The following is a 14,379-nucleotide window of genomic DNA, read 5'->3' as shown; positions in this document are numbered from 1 at the left end:
TTGAGGATGTTTTAGGTTCAAAGGTCACTGCGTGGAAGGTGACCAGTGAAGTGCAATATGTATGCATACATGAGCAAGGCACAGGATGAATACACCTGCACTAATATCAGAGTCGCTATGCTCAAGCAGCAGATTGCTAAATGCGAGAAACAGCTTGAAACATTGCATTTTATGAAAGCCAGGGAGAAAATTTTAGACCAGATTTTCCATAGCTTCAATACATCAGTCTACAAAGGAAAGTAAGGAAGCCAATTCTTGTTAAAAGATGACAAGAAAAAGGAACCAGAAGGTATAGCCAGAAGACAGTTAGGGTGGGGTCCCACAGCACTGAAATGAACCAACTTATTTTCTGACTTGAAATGTGAGGAGTCAATTGAGGGTCAGCTGTAGGAAAATATTTCTGAAGGAACGGAGAAGGTCGATATACAAGCCATATTTTGGATGAGGGGCAGTGAGAACAAGAAACAGTGGGACACTCAATGATAAGCGGACTGACAGATACTGTATCTCTCTAGCCAAAACAGAGTCCAGAAGGGTATATTGCTTTCCTGATGACAGTGAGATCAAGGAGCATGCAGACAGATTTTCAAGAGGCTATGTGACCCGCCCCGTCCTCCTGCTCCCCTTCCTCCTGCCCCCCCTACCTGTCCTACACCCTAATCCAGACAGATGAAGATTAGCCAAATTAATGTGGTGTAGCAGAAAGGAATGGCATAGCATAGAGGATTTCAAGTTTATTGGATATTAGATCTAGTTTTGGAACAGGAGGGCTGGACTCCACCGGAACTGAATTGGTGTCACTGTCCTGATGTTTTGGGGGGGGGGGGGGGGGGGGTGGGTAAGAATGAGGAAAAAATAGGAGGGAGTAGAGTATCAAGGAGTAACAAACTGATTGGGCTTTAAGTGTCTACATGCGAATGCATAAAAGCTAAGGAACTGGAAAAACTAATTGCAATGGGAAGGTATGATATCAGTTTGCCCGATACTTGAGTACAGCAAGGGGCAGACTGGGAACTGAATACATCCAACTACAAAAATTTTCAGCAGAGAAGGCAAAGGATTGGTGTCATTACTAAGGTCTCAGTTACAGCATTAAAAGGCAAGGATATAAAAAGGTGGTCAGATGAAGTCCCTCTGGATTGGATTGGATTGAGGAATAAGGGTTCTGAAACAATAATCAGCATCAATACAAACTGGCAAATAGTGAATAATGGTGGAAGAGATCTGTGAACAATTCAAAAAGGTTTGCAGGAATGATAGGGCTGTAATAATGAGGGAGCTAACTATCCAAAGGGATTTATTCTGGGATAAACAACAACAGTGGTCAAAATAGGTAGGGATTGCTGGATGCATTCAGAATTCTAAATCAGTACATTATAAACCCAATTAAGAAAAACACAGTACTAGACCTGATTCTGAGTAACAAGAGATGACAAGCTAGGTAAGCACTATAGACCAGTGATAGCTCAATTTGCAGTTCAAAGGGGGGAAAAAAAAGGAGGGGAAAGGGGATGTGGGGGGTGGGGAAGAGAGCAGGGGGGGCAGGGAGGAGACAAGGAAGAGAATGGGGGGAGAAAAGGATGAGGAAGGGGGAAGAAATGGAGAAAGGTGGGAGCAAGAGGAAAGAGAGCACGCAGCAAAGAGTGAGAGCTAGCAAGTGAGCAAGAGCATGGGCATGCCAGAACGAGAGGGACAGCATGTGCAGCAAAGGGAGTCACAAGTGGAAGTGAAATGGAATGATCCAATGACTCCACAATTCTGCGTGTCTCAAATGCGATAATCATACGTAGCGCATTAACCAGTTGTGACACACTGATCCAGCCCATGGATCGTTATGTACAACCCTGATTCAGAGTAAATTAAGCTGATGTCAATTTCTCAGTTTACAGAACCCACATTCATGAAGTTCTAAAAACATACCATTGGTGGGACGTTCATTGGAGCTGCATTCCAGGAGGTTGATGTAGCGGTCTTTGGCTGCCAGTTTGTTCCTCCTGTCAATCTCCTTTCCCCACTCTGGGTCCATTGCTGATCCATTCTAATGCATAATAAAGTACAAAGTTCAGCTTTTTGTAGGAAGAAAAACGAGAGGTGGTTTTCTCAATTAGTAGTTAAGGGGTCGACCATTCAAGACTGAGATGAGGAGGAATTTCTTCACGCAGAGGATTGTGAATATTTGGAATTCTTCAGCTGTGGATACTGAGTCATTGAATATATTCAAGGCTGAGATAGATATTTGGATTCTAGGGGAATCAAGGGATATATGAGGATCAGGCTGGAAAGTGCAGTTGAGGTCGAAGATCAGCCACGAACTGAATAAATGACGGAGCAGGCTCGAGGCTGCCATATGGCCTACTCCTATTTCTTATGTTATCATCATAGTATGTTACAGCATAGGAGGCCGCCATTCGGCCCATCGTGCCTGTGTTGGCTCTTTGAAAGGGCTATCCAATTAGTCCCATTCCCCTGCTCTTTCCCCATAGCCCTGTAAATTTTTTCCCTTCAGGTATTTATCGAATTCCCTTTTGAAAGTTCTTATTGAATCTGCTTCCACCACTCTTTCAGGCTGTGTATTCCAGATCATAACAACTCTGCATAAAAAAAATTTCCTCATGTTGCCTCTGGTTCTTTTGCCAATCACCTTAGATCTGTGTCCTCTGGTTACCGACCCTTCTGCCATTGGAAACAGTTTTGCCTTATTTACTCTATCAAAACCGTTCATGGTCTTGAATACCTCTATCAAATCTCCCCATAACCTTCTCTGTTCTAAGGAGAACATCCCCAGCTTCTCCAGTCTCTCCACGTAAGTGAAGTCCCTCATCCCTAGTACCATTCTAATAAATTTCTTCTTCATCCTCTCTAAGGCCTTCACATCATTCCTAAAGTGTGGTGCCCAGAACTGAACAGAATACTTTACCTGAGGCCTAAGCTGTGTTTTATAAAGCTTTAGCGTAACTTCCCTGCTTTTGTACTCTATGCCTCTATGAATAAAGCCCAGAATCCCATATGCTTAAATAAGTCTGTTCCTGCTTAAATCTGTGGGTCTAGAAGGGAACTTTCATTGCAGTTGTTATTTGTTACTGTTCATGCTGTGTCATTTCCTGGCATGGACACTTTTTAGGTAAGGAACTGAACGCTTTCTTTTCAGCAAATGTGTAAAATTCAGGTCGAAGCAGTGAGGTGAATTTATGGTAAAAAGGGGAAGCTGTTACAGGGAGAGCTGGTGCAGGTATACACTACCTGTTACTAAAGCACTCTGGAGGCAGTTACAGAAGGTACACCCTCTTTGCTAATGCCCTTCACATGATTATTTGGATTAAACAGTTGGTGTCAAGCCTGGTAAATGGCAATCAACTTGGCTTTCTAGATCAAGGTGGACACAAAATGCCATGTGTACATTCTTCTACCAAGCTTACCACAGGTGCCAATTGTATAGTTGATAAGAAAACAGAACTGGGAATGATAGCTGCTGGAAGGCATTACCTGGAGCCTGGTTATGAGAACAAAGATTATTGCTCAAGATAAAGAATCAATGGATTGGGGTAATATTCTGGCATGGGTGGAGGATTGGTTATCCAACAGGAAGCAGAGAGTTGGGATAAATGGTTCATTCTCGGACCGGCAACCAGTGGCCAGTGGTGTTCCGCAGGGGTCGGTGCTGGGTCCCCAACTCTTTACAATCTATATTAATGATTTGGAGGAGGGGACCGAGTGTAACGTATCAAAGTTTGCAGATGATACAAAGATGGGAGGGAAAGTGGAGAGTGAGGAGGACATAAAAAACCTACAGGGGGATATAGACAGGCTGGATGAGTGGGCGGAGATTTGGCAGATGCAATACAATATTGGAAAATGTGAGGTTATGCACTTTGGCAGGAAAAAAATCAGAGAGCAAGTTATTATCTTAAAGGCGAGAAACTGGAAAGTACTGCAGTACAAAGGGATCTGGGGGTCCTAGTGCAAGAAGATCAAAAAGTTAGTATGCAGGTGCAGCAGGTGATCAAGAAGGCCAACGGAATGTTGGCTTTTATTGCTCGGGGGATAGAATATAAAAACAGGGAGGTATTGCTGCAGTTATATAAGGTATTGGTGAGACCGCACCTGGAATACTGCATACAGTTTTGGTGTCCATACTTAAGAAAAGACATACTTGCTCTCGAGGCAGTACAAAGAAGGTTCACTCGGTTAATCCCGGGGATGAGGGGGTGGACATATGAGGAGAGGTTGAGTAGATTGGGACTCTACTCATTGGAGTTCAGAAGAATGAGAGGCGATCTTATTGAAACATATAAGATTGTGAAGGGGCTTGATCGGGTGGATGCGGTAAGGATGTTCCCAAGGATGGGTGAAACTAGAACTAGGGGGCATAATCTTAGAATAAGGGGCTGCTCTTTCAAAACTGAGATGAGGAGAAACTTCTTCACTCAGAGGGTGGTAGGTCTGTGGAATTTGCTGCCCCAGGAAGCTGTGGAAGCTACATCATTAAATAAATTTAAACCAGAAATAGACAGTTTCCTAGAAGTAAAGGGAATTAGGGGTTATGGGGAGCGGGCAGGAAATTGGACATGAATTTAGATTTGAGGTTAGGATCAGATCAGCCATGATCTTATTCAATGGCGGAGCAGGCTCGAGGGGCCGATTGGCCTACTCCTGCTCCTATTTCTTATGTTCTTATGTAACAAGCGAGCAGCTGCTGCAGCTGCTCTGTAACTCCAACTGGTGAAACCACTATTCAAAGCTTTATGGTGTGACGTAGATATGCAAGCCATGTATCACGCTAACTCATCAACTGCTTAATCTAGGTCCACGTGAGTGTCTATGGCAAAGAGGTGTGCCTACTGTGAGCCCGAGTCCCTCTCCATGGTATTGTCACGAGGATGGTGGCAATGTATTTACATTTTATGTGAGCTGTTGCTTGTGAAAACCTGATGTCAAACTAATGACGGCTCAAACTCACGCTTGTCTGTTGTCTAATGACCAATGAGTAACCATTCCCTCCTTGGTTCAGGGGGGAGGAAGACGCGGTCTCCTTGGGATTGAGATGACTACCAAATGACATCTAGCAATGGAAATTTGGAAACAACTGAACCCTACATGGCAGATTTAGTAATCTGATATCTGAATCAGGCAGATCTGCAGTACTCCAGGACAAGGTTGATCAACCAAACAGCCAGCCTGGCTCACTATTAGAATCAGGAGGAGTAAACCTGCCACTGAAAACTGGGATTCTTCACACAGGAATATATTCCTAATAGGTAGGGTGGTCCAAGCTGGACAAATGGCAGGAAGCTTAGGGGGTTATCTGCTCTGGTAAGCTAAATAATTTTAGCCAGTTAAACTACATCAGTAATCCAGCGCACACTTGGGGATCCAAGCATTGGATTTGCCAACCTGCTCCTGACCTCCTTAGGCAAGTGGGATTTTTCCGTAATGGGACAGTGTACATCTCAATACTGCAAACAGAAACCTTAGAAGTGGGTGCAGATTTCTCAATAGCTTGAATTAGAAACTCAAACATTGCAAAGGGTTTCCATGCATGTCATACACCCTGCTAACCCAAAAAACCTTCACATCAGCAGGCATGCTGCTCCCAAGGTGCTAATTGCCCGTGTTTCTATATAGCTGTTCCCTGATGATTCTGTAACCAACATCAGAGTGGCTCCTTAACATGAGATGAGGCTTGAAAAGCCATGTTTCCACAAAGGGAAAATAAATTTGCCATCCAAAATTATATGGATTTGAGGGGGGAATCTGGATACTTAGCAACAGGCAAGGACGTAGATCCACTGAAAAGCTGGAGATCTGCGATATTTAGTGGTAGGGAAAGTAGTGGTTCACAGGGGCGGGGGGGGGGGGGGGGGAAGAGAGCAAATGGTGCAAGGGAGAGCTAAGTATTGTTGGAGTCAACAATATGCTGGCAGATGTTATGCAGTGAAGTTACAACTTACCCTTTACTTTTGACTTTTTTTTTGCTGTAAGCAAGGAATGTGTGAAAGGGGGCTGAATTTTTCCTCCGCTCCTCCCCCCCGCCCCCGAAACCTGTTTGTTTCAGTTTCTATTGTGTGAAAACGACAATCACAATAGAAATTTGAAATTAGATTAGTCCGACAGGTGAGGATTGGAGCTTTTGGATTAAGACTAACCCTGCTCCTGGTTTCCCCCTCCTTCCCAGTTAAATTCTGTATCCTGAACCAGTAGCATTGTTAAATATTGAGATCCTTACTTTTTCACTGGGGTTCCTCCAAAATTCAAATCTGTGAAAAGAAGAAAAAGTAATTGGAGCTTCAATGGCCAATTGTGCAGTCAATCAGCACTGTACAATAGAGGCAGTAGAAATCTGCAGAGCGACTAGGCAGTTTTATTTCAATTCCAAAAAATGCAAAGAAAGCTACTTCATTACCAATGTGAAGCAATTATGCCATAGCAACAGAACTCAGCAGATCAAGCATCAATCTGACTCAGTGGTAGCATTTTCATCTCAAGTCAAATGGTCGTTTGTTTTAAATTCACACTTTAGTGCAGTACTGAGGGAGTGCTGCACTGTCAGAGAACATCAGATGAGATGTTCTCTGACAATGCAGGAGGTTATGATGGAGCTGTATAAAACACTGGTTAGGCCACAGCTGGAGTACTGTGTGCAGTTCTGGTCGCCACACTACAGGAAGGATGTGATCGCTTTGGAGAGGGTGCAGAGGAGATTCACCAGGATGTTACCAGGGCTGGAGCGCTTCAGCTATGAAGAGAGACTGGGAAGATTGGGTTTGTTTTCCTTGGAGCAGAGGAGGCTGAGGGGGGACATGATTGAGGTGTACAAAATTATGAGGGGCACAGATAGGATGGATACTAAGGAGCTTTTTCCCTTCGTTGAGGGTACTATAACAAGGGGACATAGATTCAAGGTAAAAGGCGGGAGGTTTAGAGGGGATTTGAGAAAGAACTTTTTCACCCAGAGGGTGGTTGGAGTCTGGAACGCACTGCCTGAAAGGGTTGTGGAGGCAGGAACCCTCAACATTCAAGAAGCATTTGGATGAGCACTTGAAATGCCATAGCATACAAGGCTACGGACCAAATGCTGGAATATGGGATTAGAGTAGACAGGGCTGATGGCCGGCGCGGACACGATGGGCCGAAGGGCCTCTATCCGTGCTGTATAACTCTATGACTCTATGAGATATTAAACTGTGGCCCTGTTCAGGTAGATGCAAAAGATCCCATATCACTATTCAGGAGAACTCTCCTGTTGTTCTTTGGTGCTCTGGTCAACTTTTGTTCCTCAACCAATGCCACCAAAACACATTACCTCATTGCTGTTTGTTGGATCTTGCTGTATGAAAATTGGCTGCCATGTTTGTCTCCATAATAATTGGCTACACTTCAGAAGTAATTTATTGACTGAAGTACTTTGTGACATCCCGAGGACATTAAAGGCACTATATAAATGTAACTTCTTTCTTTATCACATTGGATTTTGTTGGCTAACTATTCCTCTCACAAAGAAGCGCCCATATGAAAACGTGTAATATGAATCTTATTTTTGCTTCCTGTTGCTCTTGTCCAATCCACAGTTTGAAAACATCTTTATTTAGCTACTTGCAAGCAGAGGTCAGCAATGAGTACAGGTGCACTCATCTCTTTACCCGTACCTTCCATTCACTTTCCCTAACTCCTCAGTGCTTCATGTTTTGCCAGTCTCCCGCTTCCCCCTCATCATAAAGCAATGTTAAAGACAATATAAGTACAAGCAATTATTGAATATGCACCCTTTAAGCAAGTGCACAAAAAAAAGATCAGCTCACTCAAATGAGCATAAATTTCCCCAAGTTATTGTTTAATTTTTGGGAGTCAATCCATTGGGAAAAATAGACCATAGCATTGACAAGGTTTCTCCATCCTCTCCTGGACCTCCAGTATCTCGCTCAATGATCATTACAGTTTCTTCCCTCGCAGGTGCCCAGTTATTGTCCCATCTTTCTTAAGAAAAGTCAACCAAGGCAGAGCTTCAAACTGATGGCTAGTTGAGAGCTCAAACTCAGTGATTATTGCTACCCTTAATTTCAGTCCTTTTAAGAAAACATAAAATGGCAACACCAGCTAATAACTATAAAACTATTTTAAAAATCAGCATATGGAATAACTTGCAGTGCAGAAAACTGGATTTCTGACTGAGATCATACATTACAGGACATAATTAAGTCAAGATTTCTAGCTAAACTCCAATATATTTGTCAAGGAAAGAAACGTTTGTGAGGCTTTAAGATTTCTGAACATCAATGGAAGTATATTTCCTGGTCATATGGGACCAGGTACAACAGCCTAATCAGAGCAGGAATCATTTGGAAAATAGCTTAGAAAAAGGAGTTACCCACAATCACTTCTTTAGCCCTTCATAACTCTCCTCAAATAGCAATAGACTAGCTCATTCTTAAATACATACTGCCCACAAGGTTGGCTAGAGATGAATCCAAGTCATTTGCTAGTAGCTTGCTATTCTGCTGGATCACTGGGGGTGTCATCTGATTTTTGGCAAGGAAAGTTGGCATCAGCAATTCACCTGGTCGACCAAAACCTTAGTAATAAAATAATGGAGACACAAAGTTAAGGCAAAGCTCACATGTACAATCCTCCAGAGTGTCTTTCCAAGTTGCAAATTTCATTGTCTCTCTGATAATGTAATATATTCCAAACAATGGCACAACAGTTTCAGTACCTTATTTATCTCAACTGTTTTCACCAATGCATGCTGAGGAAGTGTGTGACACATATGGATTCCATATGCTTTACTAAAAGCAGGAATTGCTACTCAAACTGTTTTTCTATCCAACAGAAATATGATCGAGCCAAGATAAAGGCTTTTTTGGTGGAAGGCAGAGTGATTAAAATGTTAATATATGTAACATTCGGCAAACTAATTTGTAATTTTCATGGACTAAAATACAACTGTTACAAGCCATTTTTCTATTGTTTATTAAGATGCAGACAATTTTTTTGATTTCTTCATTAAAAGCAATTCAATGTATAAATGCTCCTGTACTGGTCCATGTGTCAGGGATGAGGAAAATTAATAAGCAGTTGCTTATGTATTGTCAGAGACCATCTTTTCAAGAGTTTCCAGGAGAGAATGCAACAATTGACTCAGTCAACGCAATATATATATATATATATATATATATAGAGTAAATTATTAACTGTGCTGTATGGCATTTTGTTTGTTTGCTTCTGTGAGTAATTTTTAATATAAACATAAAACTGGTCAGTATAAGCAGTCTAGTATCGTGATTATTTTCTGCCTTTGGACAGACAGCAAATATAGTGCCCCTACTATCCACTCTACAGCAGGCAATTTATCATAATTGAAATTAATTGTTTGACTTGGGATACACTAACTAGTACTGCAGCAAGCAAAAAAAAATACAGGTTGCATTTTATTGAAGACATGGTCTGTTTGTAGAAATAATCAAGCAGTTTACTTAAAGAAAAAGGTGCTACAAAATAGCCAGACCATATCAATATACAACATTTCCTCATTTACTGATCATCTCTGGTCGTGTTGCTCATGGTTAATCAGATTGTGTGTCAATTTATTGGAACAGGACTTTTATATAATTTAATTCACAATGTATTGTTCTGCTAAAGTGCAGCTATGCTCCTTTAAGGCAACAAAAGGTAACTGTTAAATAAATACAAGCTCAATTCACTCGTTGCCTGAAAACTGTTAAGTGCCCGTCTGTTGCAACTCCAAATCAGCAGCACCTAAAATTAAGCAACGGTTACAGATACAAAATAATCTAAAAGCCAATGTGGTGTAATGTTTTAGTAGATTCATTAATCTCACATGGCATTTCTCCAGGAAAGGTGAACATCTGGTAGAGGGTGAATGGGTAAGATGGGGTGCATGGGTGTTTGGAGGTAAATATGTATGCAAGGAGATAAGTGTGTGGTGTGAACGTGATGATTTATTTTTAAACAAACCTACCTGTGTTTTGTTTTTGGCCTCCTCCAGTCCTCTCTAAACCTCTTCCTATAATATATACCTACCCATATTCACATCCACCCCTTTGCCTTGTCCCGTGGCTTTAATGCTCCCATGTCTCGATCATCGATAAGACCATCTCAAACACTACTTGTATCCTTCACCACCCACATACCTCAACCCTCCTTCAATCATAATTCTTTCAGCATCTGCCCATGGAAACAAACTCTTTGCACAAGTTATTTACAACAGCACTTGTAGACTTATAACCACCCAGCCTTTGGCCCTCCATTTGCAAAGGTTACCACTACAGAGGTTTGTTCAACCACTTTTACTTTCAATACTCTCATCTCTAGCTAAACCATCAATATCTCTCATCCTTGTCATTTCTTCTGGTACAGCTCCAGTCTTTGCTCCTTAAAAGTCTGAGGGGTGTAAAGTTGAGTATACCTGGCACACTACTGGTGTAACCTTCTATCACTAGATTTGGCTTGACCACATCAATCCCTACCAGGTTTCAATCCCCTCTGCCAAAAAGGCAGACTATTCTGGCATCATCCTGGCGTGCATTATTCTGTTGAAGTGTACATGTGCCCCTTTAAGGCTGCAAGATGTAATTACTTTGCTTTCTTGAAACCAATTGACAGGTCAGTCATAGATCAGATTTTTAAAAAATATTTGTGTTTATGGCCTAATTTTTGAATAACGAGGTCAAGGAAAATTCGTTTTAACTGTTGAATACTTACCCCTAACTAAACATCAGAAATAGCAGTACATCAGTAGAGTCAATAGCTCTTTTCTAAAAGATTATTTTGCTTGTGCTACAGCAAGACATTATACGAGACAGAGAGACACACACACATCTAATCGGTGAGAACAAAAACTAATATATGATCTCTAGTTACAAAATTCAACCACAGTCGAGCAATAAAATCCAACTCACCCATTCATTCAGCAAGACGTCGTCAGCCCAAAGTGGTATCATGTGAAGAGAACGAGAAAGAAGAAAGTTGAATCAGCGTCAGAACTCCATGCAGCACATTAGGGGAGCACTCAATAGACCATGTAAATGTAGTTTTCACATTGTGAAACAACTCATTTAGCATTGTTACAATAGGCCCTTAACTTATGTGGTCCATTTATAATGACAGTATACATATACTAGATCTCAATAAGTTCAGGCATCCACACATTATAAATAGCGTGGAGAAGGGCAGAGAAGGGAGAAGACCAGGTCAGCTACTGATACAAGCATGACTGAATATTTTACAAAAAAACTTAATGAAAATAGAAGCTAGAAAATAGCTTGAAATGTCTCCAGCACCAACACGTTAGATCAAAAAGGGTTGATGGGCTAGCTGCAACTCTATCACAATTCCAAGAAATTGTATTCAGTGAGCTCTGTGCACTTAAAGTGGAAGCTGCTCACACTCTCTAATGGGTACAGAATGCACTTACGTAATAGTTACACTTCATAGTAAAGGTGATGCAGAATTCAGAACAAAAAAAAAACATAAGAACGTCTAGGTCTCGTCACAGAAATTAAAAGCCTAGAAATTCAAGTATGCGGGGCGCAGGGAATGGTCCCTACGCCTGAATAGATTGGTCCGAGGTGCACCCGTTATTGGGCCGGCAAGCTGCGGACACCTAATAGGCATTCCCAGGCAGCTCAACAACGAAAAGGAAAATGGGTGCTGCGCAGCCGAGTATTAGGCCTAAGATTCTTGTCAGCTAACCAAAGTCAGACCAGTTTGCCCTATCTAGAGGATGAGGAATGCTGAGTACCTTGCATGAGGGGAAATATTAAGCTGTGATGCTTTTTAAAAAATGGGTGTTCTAGAGTACAGTGACAATTTCACTGCACAGTATTGCTGTAATTTGCTATATACTGAAAGATTTAGCGTAAGTAATGCAAATCAGCATTAGGTGTTTACCGCTTGCATTCTTGGCATCACTGATGCCCAATTTGGATCCAAACACAGAATCAAAGTCCACATTCATTGTTGCTGGAGCAATCATCTGTGGGACTGGTTGAGGAGCAAATCCTAGAATAAAAGTTTAACACAAAGAGTCATTATCAAGAACAAAACAGAGAGAAAAAAAAACGACAAGAAGGGACACACAGGGAGACAGAGAGAGGCAGAAAGCGCCCGAGGAAGAGCCACACAGAGTGAGTGAGACTGACTTCATATAGTGGCCGATTGCATCCGCAGGATGTCCCAAAGTGCTTTACAACAAATGGATTGCTTTTGAAATGGAGCATCCATCTTGCGCAGTCAAGATCCCACAAACAGCAAGTAAATTAATGACCCGATGACCTTTTTTGGTGGTGTTTGTTGAGGAAAGAATATTGACCAAGAGAATTCCCTGCTCTTCTTCGAATAGACATGGGGGGGGCACAGATTCCGCTTTGAGTGCAATCAGGATATTGAATGCGCTTGAAATTGCGCTGGTTAAGTTACAGTTCAAGTTTATGATAAAAATCATGTGCGTAATCACAAACGTAAAATCTTCCATGAACCAGCACAATCGGGCAGCGTCACTGAATGTAAGTTCCTTTTTTTTCCTTTCCATTAAAAAGTGTTCATTGACGTATTTAAGAATGGTAACCTGGTCCAGTTTTATTAATACAGCTGAAAATGGATATATCACAAAAAATAAGCATTTTTAATAAGTGTACAGTGCTCCAGCTGTGAGTAACCTGATTTAAAAATCTCTGAAAATGACTTTAACAAACTATACTGAACCATTTACTACTTTCAATGGTGTACACTAGTTGGTTTCTTAGTATATTAAATATTTTTTGATATGAAAAAACTTTAAAAACGTGCCTACTAATTCCTATGCGCCTAAGAAAACGAGTGCAATTTGAAAAGCCTTCCCTAACCAGCACAATTGGCAGAAATTCGAAATCTCGACCTGGGGGCATAGCCAGTTTTCTGAGCGAGGTCCGATTTGGCTGAACTGATTTTGAACCAGGGTAAAAGATCGCAGAAACTTGAGCGTGAATGGTTTTGGGCATAACTCGCTTATGTTTAAAATTCCCCAACCTTTTGCGCTGGTTCGACCGATTCTGCTCGAATTGCGTTGATATTACTGACGTAACAGAGCGGAAATTCGACCCCAGGATCTTTTATGTTCAGCTAATTAGGCTGAAAAAGCCTCTGTTGTTAATGCCATTTCCAAAAGACAACACCTCCGACAATGCACTTCCTCTGTACTACACTTAAGCACTAGCCTAAAGTGCATAGTGGGGCATGAACCCACAACCTTCTGAGTCAGAGGTAAGAGAGCTGACACTAATACACAAACTCCAATTTAAAAGCTTCATTTGTTTCTTGAGGGATGCTACTAGAATAAAAACGTTGCAATTGCTCTATAATTTTCCCAAATAGGAACATAGGAACAGGAGTAGGCCATTCAGCCCCTCGTGCCTGCTCCGCCATTTGATAAGAACATGGCTGATCTGTGATCTAACTCCATATACCTGCCTTTGGCCCATATCCCTTAATAACTTTGGTTGCCAAAAAGCTATCTAGCTCAGATTTAAATTTAGCAATTGAGCTAGTATCAATTGCCGTTCGCAGAAGAGAGTTCCAAACTTCTACCACCCTTTTTCTACCATGTAGAAATATTTTCTAATCTCGCTCCTGAAAGGTCTGGCTCTAATTTTTAGACTGTGCCCCCTACTCCTAGAATCCCCAACCAGCTGAAATAGTTTCTCTCTATCCACCCTATCCGTTCCCCTTAATATCTTATAAACTTCGATCAGATCACCCCTTAACCTTCGAAACTCCAGAGAATACAACCCCAACCAGTGCACAGTTATCTGCCAGTTGTTTCCAAGGGTGATTTCAAATCTAATATTTCAAAAGGTGAGTGCTTAAGAGCTTCAGATTAACTCTACAAATTGTAAATCTGTTGCAGTTTCAGAAATATTCAGTGATGGCAGCATTACAACTACATAAAGAGCAAAGGTATCTTAAGACTAAAAAAAACCCCCTAAAAGCTACATCATGTACCCAAGAAGTCATGACTGACCTACTTTAAAACAGTCATCTGCAGTAAACAATTCATAGCCAATTCTGACCACAAACTAACTTGTCCTAATCATTGTTAGTGGGGGGGAGGGAGGAGGAAGGGGGGGGGGGGGGGGGGGGAGGAGAGGGAGGGAGAGAAAAAGAACGAGTGAAGGCGGGGTTGGAGGAGGCGTGTGAACAAGAGCGAGTACATGATGGAGAGGGCAAAACAAAGAATGCATGTGCACATAAGGACGAGGGACAGTGCAAGTGAGCACCTGTATGAGAGAGGGATGGAGAGTACATGAAGGAGAGAGATGATGAGCAGGCGTGAGCACAAGCAAGAGTGCAACACGAGAGCACGAGTGTGTAAAAAATGTGTGATTGAGT

General features: G+C 41.8%; 1 protein-coding gene across 4 annotated transcripts in view; it reads right to left on the bottom strand.

Annotated features, from left to right (window-relative positions):
- The window catches only part of LOC137333010 (phosphatidylinositol-binding clathrin assembly protein-like), a 108,418-nt gene that overhangs the window by 9,160 nt on the left and 84,879 nt on the right, over positions 1-14,379 (bottom strand). For all 4 annotated transcript variants that reach the window (XM_067997078.1, XM_067997079.1, XM_067997081.1 and 1 more), the window contains 4 exons: positions 11,905-12,015; positions 8,435-8,551; positions 6,224-6,254; positions 1,921-2,038 (listed from right to left, as the gene is read on the bottom strand). In XM_067997078.1, coding sequence (XP_067853179.1) covers positions 1,921-2,038; positions 6,224-6,254; positions 8,435-8,551; positions 11,905-12,015 — 377 coding nt within the window. The remainder of the gene's footprint in view (positions 1-1,920; positions 2,039-6,223; positions 6,255-8,434; positions 8,552-11,904; positions 12,016-14,379) is intronic.

This window comes from Heptranchias perlo, chromosome 15 (assembly GCF_035084215.1).
Source record: "Heptranchias perlo isolate sHepPer1 chromosome 15, sHepPer1.hap1, whole genome shotgun sequence".
NCBI lineage: Eukaryota > Metazoa > Chordata > Chondrichthyes > Hexanchiformes > Hexanchidae > Heptranchias > Heptranchias perlo.
The sequence above is the reverse complement of the archived record's forward strand: the minus strand, read 5'-3'. Positions and strand labels throughout refer to the sequence as shown.